This window comes from Periplaneta americana, chromosome 6, assembly GCF_040183065.1.
Source record: "Periplaneta americana isolate PAMFEO1 chromosome 6, P.americana_PAMFEO1_priV1, whole genome shotgun sequence".
In the NCBI taxonomy this organism is placed as follows: domain Eukaryota; kingdom Metazoa; phylum Arthropoda; class Insecta; order Blattodea; family Blattidae; genus Periplaneta; species Periplaneta americana.
Genome location: NC_091122.1, coordinates 15634231 through 15651683, shown reverse-complemented (window position 1 = coordinate 15651683; position 17453 = coordinate 15634231). Strand labels below are relative to the sequence as shown.

General features: G+C 33.7%; 2 protein-coding genes across 2 annotated transcripts in view; both read right to left on the bottom strand.

Annotated features, from left to right (window-relative positions):
• Trp1 (translocation protein 1) overlaps positions 1-2007 on the bottom strand; it is a 35658-nt gene extending 33651 nt beyond the window's left edge. Inside the window, exon 1 of the mRNA XM_069827573.1 lies at positions 1989-2007. The gene's annotated coding sequence lies outside the window, so the exon portion shown is untranslated. The remainder of the gene's footprint in view (positions 1-1988) is intronic.
• Positions 2008-8076: 6069 nt separating this feature from the next.
• Positions 8077-17453, bottom strand: part of Gart (trifunctional purine biosynthetic protein adenosine-3 Gart) — a 36085-nt gene continuing 26708 nt past the window's right edge. Inside the window, exons 16-18 of the mRNA XM_069827556.1 lie at positions 16125-16247; positions 12814-13071; positions 8077-10858 (exon numbers count right to left, since the gene is read on the bottom strand). Of these exons, the coding sequence (XP_069683657.1) occupies positions 10673-10858; positions 12814-13071; positions 16125-16247 (567 nt within the window). The 3' untranslated portion in view covers positions 8077-10672. The remainder of the gene's footprint in view (positions 10859-12813; positions 13072-16124; positions 16248-17453) is intronic.

The window sequence follows — 17453 nt, the reverse complement described above, 5'->3', positions numbered from 1 at the left end:
GTTTTCTTAAAAGATTAACTATTATGCGACTCGAAATATATCTAATCTCGATAAAGAAATCTTATAGCAAGGTTTGGAATTATAAATAAATAGCTGAATGTGTGATAGATCAAATTAAGAGAAACGTACATGAACGGGAGTTTGAATTGGAAGAAATGAGAAACTTTTGTTGGTGGCATAGGCATTAATTAGGATCGACCTTCGATTACAGCTTAACCCTTAACTACTATCGCTGGGTCAATAATGACCCAGTCACTTTAATTTCTTAGACATCTGTGCGAGTTTTAGTAATTCATAGTTGTGGCTTTCTGTATTCTTCCACGGCGGTGTTCTGCATCAGTTGAAGCTTGATTGTCGTTAGAAAAAGTTGTATCTTGCTCGACAATAGTAGTTAATGCAACTTTCTTTGCGATAAGTGTTTTTATATTGTATTTTCTTTTGTGAATAATTGCACCATGAGTGAGAAGAAAATTACTGCTTGATTAGACGAAGTCTCTGACAATGATTTAAGTGATGCAGAAACTATAGTAAGTGATCATGATACACAGAGTAAGGAAGAAATTCCAGATGAATATCCCAGGGAAATATTACAATCCTCAACAGAAAATTCAAGTGAACTAAATCATCAACCAAAGATATTTGCTGTGCTGCATGGTAAATCATACAAATTAACAGTGGCGTCTCGTGAAGCATGATCAGTGGCGGCTCGTGAATAGGATTCATCTGCATTTCTACAATGAGAACCAGGTAATTACAGGACCAGCTCAAGAACCAGAGGCATCTACATTGGCAGAACGTGAACTAGAGGTAGGTACAGTGGGAGATCGTGAACCAGAGATATTTCCAACATATACAAGAAATGGAGAAAGTGTTTATGGAAAAAATAGATACAAATAGTTTACTGCACCTTTCCACAGTTCAAGGACCAGACAACCTTATATTATTACTTGCAATTTTGTTTAAAAAACTCATATTTTCACCAATTTCCTTGACAGCTTTGTTGTTTAATACTTCAATAACAGTAATAATGCATATGTATAGTGATTAAATTATTAATTATATATGTTTTGTATGTATTTACAAGTCATTGAAAATGTATGATGAAAATTTGACTTGACATTTAAACATGATGTAATAGAGAAGGTAAATTGGATAATTTCAATAAATGTTATGAATACGGTCTTTAAAACCTTCAAAATACTGTGTTCTTTAATAGAAAGTTCATAACTTTCCTCAGTCTCGCAACATATAGAAAAATGTTTTCAGGTCAGATTTATCATGTTGCGAATGATATGTGATAGATCTAGTTTGTTTACTTGAATTGTTGCTCAGAAACATAAATGAAATAATTTAATATGCACCCAAATAGAAAGAACTTCCGTTTTCTGGATTGTACACGAAAGTCACGTGTTCTAATCCCAAAAGTAATACTTTTAGGTATTTTACTTATAGATTGTACGTTTTAAATAGCTGTAACCTGTTTACAAAGGGTGCTGACCCATGTACAAGATTCTTTCCTCTTCCCTCCGTGCCTGTCTGATGTGACCTGCAGTATTTTAGGGACTTAAGGATATTCGCAACCAAAGGTAGGAATAATTATGTACCTTATATAATTTTTTCCAAACATAGGAGGCTGGAGGAATTCTGCCTAATAAACTTCTTTCTTCGTAAGTAAGCAACAAAATAGTTAATTGCTGATTTCAAATAAAGACCCAGTACATTAGATACCGGTACTAAATTATTATTATTATTATTATTATTATTATTATTATTATTATTATTATATTTTATATGCATTATTCCTGGATAAATAGGCTCATAATATGCGTTTATATTCAGCCACATTGCAGCCTACTCCGTAAATATTCTATTTGCTCTGGTTATAATTATATACACGTTTGTTTACTATGAAAATACTCTTCCTGTTCATTATTTGTCTATTATAACAATTATTACTACTTCCAAAATGATTGTAGCGTGCCAAATACCTCTTCACAAATTCTACCATCCTGCTACCAAGAATGGTGCATGTTGCCACAAATGCGCGATGATCACTACTTGACTGTTATGAAAAATTCCTCTTTCAAACTCTTTAGGTGCGCCATGCGACTGTCTTTTCTTCGCTGCGGGGATGCGCTCTCTGATTATCAATATAATAGAAATAAATTGCGCACAATGTGCATTGATTTATATGTCATTTACAAATTCACTGAAGGAGCATATTCTTGCTGGACATCTCGTGATATGGTATCTGTCGCATGGTTGAGCACACAGTTTAGTTTACACACGCATGTATTTCTTGGGTCATGAAAAACTTATTGTCACACACGTTTTGTAATGGACTCATTGGACCTCTCTGATTATTACCATTCAATTATTATGAGAATTGTCTCTTCCAAAACGATTATTCTGCAAACAACGTGCATCCAATACCTCCTTGCACATTCTATTACCCTATTCATAAGAAAAATTTTTCAAGTAATATGGCGTATATTTGCGCGTGTAGACCAAGCGAGCTCTGTTGACAGACTGTTATGATGCAACCCGGAATGTCTCATATCCAACGAGCTAGAATAATACTGTATATTATTTATTTATTGTATGTAGCTCGTCGCTCTTACGTTATTTAGTAAGTCGATGCGCTTTCTAATAATCATTTGTTTATTATGAGAAATATCACTTCCAAGGTGCTTTCTGATAATCATTTTGTATATTATGAGAAATATCGCTTCCAACATTATCAGTCTGTAAAAGACACCTAAGACCTCCTTACACATTCTATTCTCCTATTCACAAGAAAAATTTTTCAAGTAATATGGCGTGTATTTGCGCCTTTAGATGAACTGTTATGCAGCCCGCAATGCCTTAAATCGTTTAGAAATTGTAATGTAGCCAAAGTGGTATTAAAAACAAACAAACAGGGCAAAGTACCGAATTCTTGAGACCTATGTATCACTTGTTTTGTTTTCATTTCAATTTTCAACAATTTTCTGCCAGCCACACCGATGTATTAATAAATATTTACGGAGGAATTGCGGATATTTACGGCCATCATAACTCAGGTGTGCGAGGAGCAAGAGTCGCATTCCAAGGCATACATCACTCAATGATATCATTAAAAGATCTCTGACTTCTTGTGGCATCCCGTCTCTTTTGGAACCACCAGGTATTAGCCTGCAGATGGAAAAAACTCAATGATCTCACCTTAATTCCATGGTCTAAAGGAAAATCTTTAATTTGGGACTCCACTTGCATTGACATCTAGCTCCATCTCATTTGCCGAATACCTCCAGACGCCATGTGTCTGCTGCTGAATTAGCCGTGAATAAAAACGTCAATAAATATGCATATCTTTTAGACAATTATATCTTTATCCCCTTTGCTGTGGAGACCTACGGTCCTTGGAGTCATGACGCTAAAAATGTATCAAATCCGTCATAAAGTACCAAAACAAATATGTTTTCTGCCTTTTCATATTATTACTAGTGATCGCCAAAGCTCTAATTGTTTGCGTCAATGCTTAAGTAGGCCTATAGCTATTCAACGCGAAAATGCAATGAGCATTTTAGGTACTCTTCCCGAATCCAGCCCTTTAGACAAACTTTTCATTCTTTAAAATTTATTAAATACTTGTGTAAATCTGAACATTGTAATTCTTTGACCTTGTATATGCTCATTGTTGTTGTTTATATAACTTATTGTTAAAATAACATTCTATGTTATTAATGTATTAATATTTTCAACATTTGTGTAGTAGATTCGACCTTTAAGTTTCAGCTGGTGTTAAAATAATATTTTATTACACTTGGAGAAGCTTGGGTTCATATGATCAATTTATTATACCTGACATTGGATGAAAAAAAATACACGAACTGTTACAATTCATTCAGGAACAATATTCTTTAATATTCTGTAAATCTATGGTAAGAGCCACCTGGTTTTACAGTACTTCCATTCTGATGGAAGCAACAATAAATTCCTCTACCTACCTTGAAAATCCATCACTATCAAGCCTGATTTGTACCTCAAATAGCTCCGGCGCTCTTATTTCCTGCAGCCAATCATGTTGCAGGTTGGTTACATTTAAACATGTGCGTCTTGTCATTTGCTGCTGATGGCGTTATGCTCTTCCTAAGGCTCGATAAATACTTAATATAGTCGCCCGCCATTTTTGTTATTTCGTTGGCATTTGCAGAAAACACACGAGGATGTTATTCACCGCTCAATTAATTGCTCAATTACAGTGAATTTGATTTATTATTAGAAAGCGGAATTTAGGAAAAAACCTATTTTTTTCCTTGATACTTACAGGCTTGACATTCAATATTTACATTTTTCATGGAAATATAGGTATAAATAAAGGAGTTTTATAGTGCCTAAAAATGCCTATTTCGACATTAGTGCCTTTTTTTTTTTTTTAGTTTTTTTTTTTAATTTTTGCATATTTTTCCTAACTGTTTACAGTTTTTCTTAACATCCTGTACCATTTACATTCCAAGACGGATAACAACTACTCCTTCCTAGCAGTGAACAGCATAACAGAGAAGTACCTCCGGGCCACCCCTTCTCATTCTTACAATCTTTCAATCCTAAAATTCCAACTTTCAGTAGCGTAGTCAGTATGGCACTGGCCTTCTGTGCTCGAGGTTGCGAGTTCGATCCTGGCCCAGGTCAATGACATTTAAATGTGCTTAAATGCGACAGGCTCATGTCAGTAGATTTACTGGCATGTAAAAGAACTCCTGTGGGACAAATTATTATTATTATTATTATTATTATTATTATTATTATTATTATTATTATATCTTCCTCTGTCAGCAGCTCGCTGGGTTGCACCGAATAAGCATTCTCTTACATTCCAAGACAGATAACAATCCCTTCCTTTTTTCTCATCATTTGTAAGTACAGCAGTGAGTGACACAATAGCTGCAATAGGTGCTGATCATCTACTGTGACGCAAACTATGGAAATGTGATTGGTGAATGAAAAACACTCTTATATTAGTGACATTCTTTAACAAAAAAAAGCCTATTTTTTATTTTATAGATCCTAAATAAAGGAGTTTAAGAGCTTATTTTAGGCGCCTAAAATGCCACTTTTTAGGGCCTAATATTCTGCTCTCTATTTATTATCAAAGAGCTACGACATGATAATGTTTAACACTGGAGCAAATAGATTCCTCGTCTGGTAGCTCGGCAACGAAAGAACAAATGGCGAATGATACTACCTACCTAGACTTTATAGAGCCTTCACTTCCAAAGGCGTAAGGAAAGAGGTGGAGTCACGCCGGGAATAACAGCGACACGACTATAACAGAGTTCTGAAGTCTGATTAGTGGAATATGTAGCTAATCTGCGACTGTATCCCATGAAGGGGGAAAGGAACTGGCCACCATACCCCATTATCTCCTGGCCTAGTTGCCTTATGAGTAATGCCTTATCGGTGTCACTTATGAGGTTCAAACCTGTCTTTGGACAGTTGACTAAAAACATCTGACTGGCATGAATATGATGCATTCTATGTATTATTGTCGCCACGAAAGGTGAAGTATAGATGCTTCACAAGATTACGACGAACTTCTACTTACACTTTGCTTCATCCATTAATTCTTTCTTCCTAGATGCCTTCACTTGCGAATTGTTAAGAAATATCCCTGGATACCACCCAGGAGGTTATTTCTATGGTGCGCGGTAAACAGGGCATAGGCCTATGTTAGAAATTGGTGGTTTTGAATTATGACTACTATGTGAATACAAAAAACGTACTACTTGAGATGAAGCAGAGCATCAGATCTCTAGCCCATCGTAATGTTATTGGTCCTTTTAAACTTTGTTTTTGCTCTGCTCAAAACTTTCAATTTATGACATACCCTTTTAACGCGCACTATAGATTTATCAAATGAACAATAAATAGATATTAAAAATAATCTGACCATTTATTCACATCAGTTCTAAAATCAACAAACATTGAGCAAGGTTAACACATAAACATAAAAAAATATCAAATTCATCTTAAGAGTACAAAATAGTGTAGCACTTTTTTTCATAGCTTATTTAAATGTAATGGAATTAACACTTCTAAGGAACAATGTAGAGAATAAGAGTAAATTCTTTTTTTGTTAGTTTATGTAAAATACAGTAAGCCTGATTTAAAATCTTACTGTAAAACATCACTTGAACTACCCACAGCTTCGACGATATAACCTGCAGAGTAATCATAAAAGATTCTCTTCGACAAACACTGATCATTATCATTTATGGTTGTTAGTAATAACTTATTACATACCATTAAAATACATAATTTTATTTAAAAGCACTTACGGCAGTCTTGAGCCTCAAAAATAATGTTAAAAATGTTGACAGCCACACATTTTTGACACCTGTGAAGGAAATGCTAGGTGGAATTTCTCTCTCGTTAACAAGTGAATTTCTCAATGTATGCATTCCTGAAACTATTCCAAAATATGAGGATTTGTTCTGTACACTTGACTTTAATACTACCCTAAAGGTAAAAATCATAAGGGATTACGTTTGTAGATTAAGGTGGCCACTTATTAATCTGTCATTGGTCAGCTTACAGGTAGATCTGCTTGGCAAATGCTTTACAAAAGTGTTATACTCTGTAGATTTTCGTGGATCAAAATATCATGCATCTTCCTACGACTTTGTCTTGTACACATAGGTACTTTATTTTTAAATTTTACAACTACACCAACGATTCCCAATTATATTTCTTCAAGGGCCACATAGTCTTTTGTTTTTTGTGTGGGCCAGAGAACAAAAATGAGCATTTAATACTCAAATGTAACATAAGATACCATGAAAAGCATTTTCAAAATAGAAACACTTTTTTTCTCAAACATTTGAGTTTCCATTTGTAAACTGAAACAAAAATAAAACATTCAAACCAACACAATTGTAATTTCATTCCCGAAATTGGATGATGTATTCTAGGTGCCAATGTAATCCTGATACAGTGCAGAATTTTTTGTGGTAAGTAAGTGCTTTTAAATAAAGCTACATGTATTATTTTTAAATAATTAATGGTAATGCATAAGTCTTTATGATTACCTTGCTAGCGCAGCTGCGAGCAGTTGAAGTGATACTTCAGCAGTAAGATCTTAAATCAGAGTGCATTGCTGATATTAGAGTCAACTTTTATCACCTTTTACAGTCAAACATTTTCATTAACAATTCATATTTTAAATGTCTGGAACAATCATACTTCTTACGAGTTCATTAGAAATGACGCAGTATTCCCTTTATGATGTAATTCCTCCAATCAAATTTGTTATAGCTATAAGTGAAGATAACATCATATCAAATAAACTGGCATACAAGCACACTTCCTTATGAAGTTTTTCTCTACATTGTCTCGTGTATAATCATATAAAAATTGTTTAATACCGTCTATAGTAACAGAGATTCTAAAGAACACTGCAGGATTTATTTCCACAATGTATATTATGCTTAACTTTAAATCAGTAAAGTATAATGAAATATACAGGGATGTACATATTTCCAATTATTATTTTTAACTTAAGTTGAAGGATAAAATTAACGTTTATAAATTTAAAAACAAGAATAAAACATCAATTCTGAAAATTCAGTCTATGAATTAAAGTTACCTTGATGTAACAAGTCCATAACAACGAAGAAAAAATATTTGTTGTACTTATGGAAACTTAGAATTCAATCAACAAGAAAGTCTAGAAACTTTAAAACATTCCTTTCATTGACATGATGAACATACTTAAAAGATTAATTTATAAAAATAACCAAGGAATAAAGCAAAACAGTTCGAAGTTGATTTAAATATTCCACTTTCCATGAAAAAAATCTTAAATCAAAGGTTAGTTTTTATCTCTTATAAATATAATTATAACTTTTGGATAGTATAATTTAAACAAAAACCAATATGCTGCATGTCAGTAAATTGTCCACGCTGGAAACTACTGTAGATGGCAACTTAAACTTAAGTTCATAATATCTGTGTTTAAATTATGCAATTTAAAATATTTGGTATTCAAATAACACAGGCCTGCAATGAAAATATATATATATATATATATATATATTTTAATTCTAGCTGTCTCTTAACGTATATTTGTGTGCTGAAACAACAAATGACACTTAAAATGCCACATCACGTACAGTCTTTTTTACAAAATTGAAATTAATATTTGTATGATATTAATAAACACAACGAGGTTCTGACAGTTTACAGTAGTCATATATAACAGTGCTCTTAGTGGCAAGTGTTTGTAATTTGTTAGTGACCATTGCAAATAAAGTCTAAAAAGGTGTATTGTGAACTGTGAAACATGGTTGTGTGAACTGCTCGGATAGATTTTGTTATATTTGTGATGAGTTTATGATTAAGACATATCACAAAAACATTAACTTCAATAATGCTACATTCACTTAGCTGAAACTTCCAACAAAAATTTGGGAAAATGATAGGTGACAAAGAAAAACTGAGCTTGTTTTTGGATTCAGCAACCAAAAGAACAATGAACTTGGTGTTTTTTTCTAATGAACCTTAATTTCGCAGGCTTGTGTGATTATAAAGGCCTGATTTTTTTACAGCCTATTTCAAACTTACAATTACACTGAAGCAGGAAAACGTACATTTCGGTTTTATACTTAAAGAATGTTTTCTGTAAGACATTATGCATATGTTTCAGGCAAATTCACTGTTAAGCTTTATGCTATAAAATAAAATGTAAAAAATTATAAAGAAAGTCAGATAAATCTTACATAAACAAGCTATTTACTTTCATACGTAGCATCAAACTTAACATGAATACTTTTGATTCATCTTTTTTATGCCAAATTCTTAACTTGCTGAAGCTTGTAATTCTTTTAGCTGCTACAAAGGCATTGCCCTTGGTACATCATAGGAAGAGAACTATGTAACACCATATGATGATGATTACTAATAGAGCAATGGTGGAATATCGGTAGGGGAAACAGAGTACCCTGCAAAAACCTACCACCAAACCCGTCTTTGTCCACCACAAATTCCAGTCGGACCCACTGGAATTCGAACCCAGGTTACCAGTGTAGAAAGCTGACACTTTAGCCATTCAGCTAACAGTGTGCCATTCTCTAAAACTGAACAATGCTGAAATGAAACTTTGGGCTTTCTTTCTGGGAGAGAAGAATTAAAAATAAGAAGTACACACAAAAATATATGGTAGTCAGTCTTAAGGTTCTATGCGAAATGCTACAAAAATATAGTTAAAACCAAAGGCAATTACTTTAAAATCCAGAGAGTACAAAATAAATCCACATACACTGGAAGAACTGAAACGTAACATCTATCAAAACACTGCCTACATTTCCCGAAGAGAATTGTAGCAAGTAACGAGTAGTTCCATAAATGCATGCAAAAAATGTTTGGAAAAGAAGGCAACCAGAATGTCTGCTCAATTTTGGTAAATAAATGAAATTTTAACTGCTTATAATTTAATTTTTTTTTTTTACGTGAATATTTTCTGTTCTATTGATGTGCCAATGCCGAGTTGTGCTTCGAATTGGTGTGTAGCATGACACTCATTGTCAGAAATATCAACTTATAACAGTATAGAAAAGTTATGCTCACCCCTGTTCAATAGTGTGCCAGTTTCATTTACTTACTGCTAAACAGTATTTTCCAAAGACTTGGTATCTCAATTTGACAGGGACTGAATGGACTCTGGGACCGTTCTGAAAGTTTGAGCAATAAGAAAAATCTGATGCAACCCAGGACCTGTCAGTCCATAGCCAGTTACTTTACCAACTGAGCTACCTAATACACTGGTCTTTTTAAAAAGAGTTAGGCACCATCATTTAAAGTGGTTTCTTAAGCTAAAACATGTGCCTCTTTCTACACTTCGTTTTTCTTACTTCCAGTTTCTCTTAATTTTCAAATGAGATTATGCAGTTTATGTAGAATAACTAAAAAATCGGACAATTGGAAAATTCTCTGTACTTGTCAGGCAGAGTTAGTGAGTACATGAGAAACATAAACATAATAAACAGGGCAGCACCCATTCCAAAAAACACCAACCTATGGGTGAGTCAAATTGTTTTGTGTTGGTCCTCTGTCATCTTACTATCTTGGGTCTTGATCTTATTAAGCAGTGCACACAACATGAGGTACAAAATTGTAACTTTTATCATAAATGCTGGAATAAGTGTAGCTTAGTGGTATGGAAATAGAACAGGCATACTGTACAAATAAAAAACTATAATAATATCCATACCAATCTAGGGTTTCGGGGCAACAAAAATAAATGACTTAATCAATCCAAAGATCGTAGAAGGTAACTGACACTGAACACTTTTAGACACTTCACTGTAGTAAAAAATTAATTTTATGCAAGTCCTACAATGTTCTAGCAACAGAGTTAAGGCTGCTTCACAATAAACTGGAAACGAAAACGACAACAAAAACGAGAATGGAAATAATGTAAAAATGAATGCATTTAAATGTGAGCATTCACAATAGTTGATTGCGAATACTCACATTTAAATGCATTTATTTTAACAATACTTCCATTCTCGTTGTCGTTTTTGTTACCGGTTTATTGTGAACCAGCCTTTATACTGTAGAATGTGAATCAGACCTAAATCAATGAAATGTGTGGAGATGTTAACTATGCGGTCTGCAAGTAGATCCTTGAGATTCATTCAGTCCATACCAGCTTCCCGTTCTCATCAAGTCTAACCTTCCCTGTTGCTACTAACATAAGAGCTTTGGGGAAAACTTTGTGTTCGACAAGTTTGACTCGTTCTTGTAGACTTTCTTCAGTGTCTCCTAGTTCAATCTGTACAGATTCTTGCGCAAGAATGGCTCCTGCATCAACATCCTCCTGCAAGAGATCAACAGACAATGTCTTCAATAAGTCATCTAATATTCGCACTCTTGTGTGAGAGATTTCAAAATCCCGATACATTGTACTACCTAACAGAACACAGAATGAGAGTGCTATGTCAACAACTTGCCGTAAGTTCACAAAATTATGTCACTCTTCATTGTTGTAAGAAGGAGCATAATTTGCAATACAATGAAAGAAACTGAATTGTCTGCATCACTTATAAAGTGACTTTGTGACACCGATTTTTAGATTTACTTCCCTTCCCAGCTGTCCTCTCGAATGGCAAGTTTCACCGATCTACATACGTCTTTGTATAATGACCTTTTAATCAATTCTTTAACGACGCTGTATCAACTATTAGGTTACTCAGCACCGATGAAATTGGTGATAGTGAGATGAGTCCGAGGATTTGCCATGGACATTCATTTTACATTAGGGTAAAACATCAGAAAAAGCCAACTAGATGAACAACTTAACTGGGATTCGAACCCAGGCAAATGTGCTACCATCTGAACTATGCGACTAGTTATGTGTAATATCCACGATGTATTAGTATTCCCAAGAGAAATTTATATTGTTTCCCAAGGACTTGGGAAACATGGCAAGTACAGAAGTATTCTCCTGAGATGAGTATGAGTTCTTAAGAAAATCTAAATGCAATTGGTGTGGCATTTCCACTTCATTACTATATTTATGCAGAATTTAAATTACTCATACTTTTATTTTATAACATTAATAAGAATAATAAACTAAAAGAGTAAATTTACTATACCACGGCCTTCTTTATGTTCCATGGATGTTTTCACTGTCACAATCGATAATAGGGCCTATACCTATACACTGTATTTTTTTTTATTCATTCATTTATTTTATTCCATAGATCTTGCATGAGCAATGAAGCTTTAAGATGTGGAACAAGTCAAAGTTTTATAATATCACAATTACAAATTTTACAGTTTTACAATTTAGTAATTTTCTACAATTTTTACAATTTTGTGCAATTTTTTACCATATTTTGGCGAGATGTAGTGAGATGAGGTGAGGTCTGAGGATTCGCCAAAAGATTACCTGGCATTTGCCTTTTGGTTGGGGAAAACCTCGGAAAAACCCAACCAGGTAATCAAATCAAAGAGGGGTAATCAAATCAAAGGGGTTGATGCCAAGGACTTGCCATATGTTTTATTTAACGATGCTCGCAACTGCAGAGGTTATATCAGCGTTGCCGGTGTGCCGGAATTTTGTCCCGCAGGAATTCTTTTACATGTCAGTAAATATACCGACATGAGCCTGTCGCATTTAAACACATTTCAGTGCCATCAACTTGGGCCGGGATTGAACCCATAACCTCGAGCACAGAAGACCAGCGCTATACCGACTACGCTACTGAGGCTGACTATACACTGTATTAACAAAACAATATCACTTTTATTATAAATGTAAATACAAAACTTTAAACTGAAGCTCATTAAAACATTTTACTACACATTTGAAATGAAGATTAAATTAAATTGCTTAGTCTACTGCATGTGGGTTTATCTTAAAGGAAAATATATAAAAATTTGGTGGTGGTCACCCTTGCTTACTGAGTCAGAAAATACACATAAAACTGTTGAAATATTGTAACATTCCTAATATGCATCCCATATGTCACATCAGACATGTAAGACTTTATATTTTCTAAACATTTATTCTCAATAGATAGTTTATTCAAAGCCTTTGCAAACAAGTTGAATGCTATTCTGAATATATAACAATAGTAGGGTTTACAATGCCTTCGGTATATCTTTTTTTTCTCAACCAAGGTCCTTGTAAGATGATAATAATTAAGTCAATATTGACTTCGATCAAGAATACTAATGAATACTTTTGTACATGTACAAATTGAGAAGATTCTGGTTACAATTCAATGCTGTTTGAGGAAAGCATAAACTAGTTTCGAACGTACATACCTCCACAAAGTGCGCAGTACATCCTGTGATTCTGACACCAGCTTCCAGGGCCTGCCGATGTGCGTGGGTTCCCTTGAACAAGGGGAGGAGAGCTGGGTGGATGTTAATGAGTCGCCCCCTCCACAGTTTCACAAAATCGCCAGTGAGGACTCTCATGAAGCCGGCCAGACACACGATCTCCACACCTGCTGCCACCAGCTCGGCATGCACAGCCATGTCAAACTCCAGACGTGACTTGAATGCTGTGTGTGAGATCACCTGTGGGTGCGGAAAATCACTCTCAATAAAGGACTGCCCCTTATCAGAAACACAATTTTTAGCCTGGTGTAATTATTATTACGATGTACCGAAGTACATATGATATTTCCATGCAGAAATTCTGTGTCATCATATGATGAAGGATGGGTGGAACGGAGAAAAATTCTCTCTGTTCCACCCATCCTTCAACTGGTGTAATTATGTTCAATGGCCTAATGGTTTCATGCTCTGGATCCCACGTTCACAGGTTCAAATTCAGCTGAGAGCAATAGATTTTCAAATGGGCAATAAAAATACTTTGCATATTTCTTTGGATGGAAAGTAAAACAAAGATTCTATATTATAGACTTACAGGAAGTGAAAGAGCCCTGACTTGACCCAAGCAAAATTCTCAACCAAGTGTTCCTTACCCTATTAAGCTAAGACAAAATGGAACAATACTTCATGTTACATGTCTGTGCTGTTGAGATAACCCCTAGTATTACGTGGACATGAAGCATCCTTACTTCTGGCAGCCAGCTTTCAAAATGGCTTTTTCCATTTCATACTTTAGACACGTGATAGTGTTCATGCTAAGCCACTAGATGGCAGAGTGAACCATAAGTAATGTCATTAATTTCAGGGGATTCTTCTTTGAGGTATTTCAAAAAGAAAAGTTTAATATAATTTTGCTCGTCTTTGCTTCCTTTTCGAGATAAAAATCGTTTTATATGAAACATTTCATAGCGTGTTTTGGGAAAGCCATTGACTGAATTCCCAATATGCTCAGTCAGTTTAAGAGAATGAAAGAATTTTATAGTTTTGTCCTTTAAATGGGCAGAAATTCAATCCGAACAAATGTAACATTGTAAAATTTCTTTGCAGAACTAAAAGTTACATTTGTTCAGATCAAATTTCTACACAAAATTCTTTCAATCATTTATCATCATAATACACTGTTTTCTTAAAGTGACTGAGCATATTAGGAATTTAATCACTGGCTTTTCTAAAACATCCTAAGAAATGTTTCACATAAAATATATTTTTTCCTCGAAAAGGAAGTAAAAACGAGCAAAACTGTATTAAACATTTTTATTTAAAACTAGCATACCTATGCTCTTTGCTGCACTTGTTAGAAATAAATACTGACTGAAATCTAAATACAATTTTGTAATTACTTAGTGAATAATAGCTTTTTATACGTTGTAAGTCGTTTTCTCCTGAATCATTTTGAAAGTTATATTTAAAATTATGAATTTAACTGTTATTATCATGCAATACTTCCTGGAGCTGTTCAGTCAATTCTACTTTTAAGACTGATACTATATTAGACCTAACAGACAACTGGTCAGCATCTGAAATGAAATATACTGGTAAGAACTCAAGGCTCTTATTCTCATCTGGAAGTAGATTTCCAATTAAATGTTAAGCCTATGCTTGAACTTTAAATGATGGCATAGAATTGGCTTTATGTATTTCTTTTGCACCAAACGATTCCACTTGAAATAAGGTGTTGTACTGTCTTACATTATTTAAAAAGTGTGTTGATAACGGATGTACTCTGATAAGTAAGTTTTTAATTGGTTGTGGGAGCTCTTGAATCTCAGGAGGAACAACTTTTACAACAGCGTAACATAATCCATTTGACTCATTACCAGTACGCCATTTTTTTTGCATTGCATTTATTGCATAGTTTATTCATTTTATCTATTTTAACACAATTCAAATGAGCATAGTTAATATTTGGATTATAGAAATGTTAAGCTAAGGTACTATTATTGCATACTAAATCAATACATTCTCGTTGTTCGTTAATTCTCTGAGATGAATATGAAAGTGGTACATAAATATTATTTTAAGAAACACAGGAAACGAATATGGGCAAATTATGAGTGCAGGAACACTATTTCATGCCACTTAGTAAAATAACTCAGCTCCAGTGAGCTCAACGGTAAAATACTAATTTTTACTCCATATTGCTGTATTTTTGGTCCTGGGAAAATACTCATCTTTATGACAAAACTCTTAAAAATACTATTATGTTCTGTGGACAAAAAGAAACTGAAGTGTATAAAATTAGAGTATTTTATGTAGACCAAATAAAGTTTAAATACTCTAGTAATATAATATTGCGACAGGATTTCAAGTTTTCTGTATATAAGAATATTTTAATGTTCACTCAGGAGTTACAGTAATAGCATATAGCATTATGTCCATTAGAGAAACTATAGTTTCCAATGGTGAAATAATAATTATACAAATCGGTTAAGTAGCCTCTGAGATTACTTCATACAAACACACAAACATTCTCTGTATGTTACTATTGATAAACATTTATATATTCCCATCATACAAATATATCCATATAAAATAGTGTTAAATGAATAGCTTCCATTTGTTGTTGTGCAAGGCCCCTTATAGACGAAGTCATTTGTTTTCATTTCATTATAACCTATTAGTCTGAGGCAGTGCTGATAAAATGCATTGCCATTTTAAAACTCGTGTATTTCGTTAAATATCAGTAGTATCAAAATTTTGCATAGAATAAAACTTATCGGGAATTATTTTCAAAGAAACTTTTGTTATGTAATTTTTACATAAAAATAAAAAATAAGCGAGATATTTCGTTTTATTTAATTCAGGCCCCCTTATAACTTCCTTTTTAAATAAAGTACTTCGATTGCCATATAGCCTAAAATCTAAGTTAGAACAAACTTAATTTATATTTCAATTTTCATAAAAATTGGTTCAATCATGATCATGTGAAAAGGTAACAAACATCCAGACAGACAAAAATATAAAAAAAAAGGCGATTATTGGTCTCAGGATGGTTAATTATAAATGTTGACACCAATTATTTTTGAAAAAGTGAATATTATCAGAAAAATTTTGGTTACAGATTTATTATTAATATAGATATCTCAAAGAATAACCCCCTGAAATTAACGACATTACTTACAGTTCACCCCGTATATCGCAAGTAAGAGGAATTAAACAACTTGGTAACCCCAATAATCATTAGAGATATGCTGTACTGTCAGCACAGACAGGTTGCTGTTGTGATTAGCTCTTACCTTGGTAGGAATGCCAGCATTTTCTGCTCTCTTCAAGCCTTGTACTCCAGCCTTGTTAGAGATGACTAGCACAATCTCAGCCCCAGTTCCTCTGCTGGGATCCACAGTGGCATCAATAAGAGACTGTAACATTACAATTATCGATATTAATTGGTTGTACTGCAAATTGCACACAACGTGGTTTAAGGTAAGTGTGTGTGTATGTATGTATTGTCAGTGTCAGCTGAGTTGAACTTCTACCTATTTCACAATATGTATACAGTAAAAACAGTCGCTTTTGGTATGTGGCTTCCACTGTTTCTGAATCCAAGAGAGTCTATATTGTACCAAAAACTAAAAAAATAATTCAATTATTATTTAAAAAACTATCAGAATCTATAAATTGGAAACAATGGAATGAATTTATTTGCTTCACATATCAAAATAATTGTTTTCAGAACATGGAAGGTGTGGTAGTAGGAAGAAGAAGAATAAAGTGCGTAAGATTTGCTGATGATATGGTGTTGTTAGCAGAAGAGGAGATGATACTAAGGAATATGCTACTGGAGCTAAATGACAGCTGTGAGCAGTATGGGCTGAAGATTAATGCTAACAAGACGAAGACCATCGGAAGGAAACTAAAGAAGGTAAACTTGAGAATTCGAAATGAGGCAGTGGAACAAGTGGACAGCTTCAAATACTTGGAGTGTACTAGTAGTAACATGAGCTGCTGCCAAGAAGTCAAAACGAGGATAGCAATGGCCAAGGAAGCTTTTAATAGAAAAAGGAACATCTTCTGCATATCTCTAGAAAAAGAGCTAAGGAAGAAACTAGTGAAGTGCTTTGTGTGGAGTGTGGTATTGAATGAGAAAGAAATATGAACATTACGAAATGCTTAGGAACATCTGAAATGTGGATATGGAGAAGAATGGAGTGTGTGAAATGGACGACAGAATAAGAAATGAAGCTGTAATCTTTAAAAATAATTTCTTGCGAATTATAAATAGAAAATGAAGATGGGAAGAAAAGCACAAGTATACTTGTGTAACAGTGTTACTAAATTGTAGAATAATGAATGTCACACCAGAATTCACGTCTCCAAACAAGTGCAGTAATAAATCTTTAATAGTACTTAGAAATGTATTTGTACAGGCATTCAGAATACTAGCAAGTGTTTATATTACAGTAATCTTTAGAAATAGTAATCACGTCATATTACTTCGATTCCTGTAGATTACAATATATTGAGTATAATTTTACTTTCATTTCGTTATTGTTTCTATGAACACTTGCAGTTCATATAAATTTGAATTATACATTTTTTACTTTAATTAATTAATAATAACAACA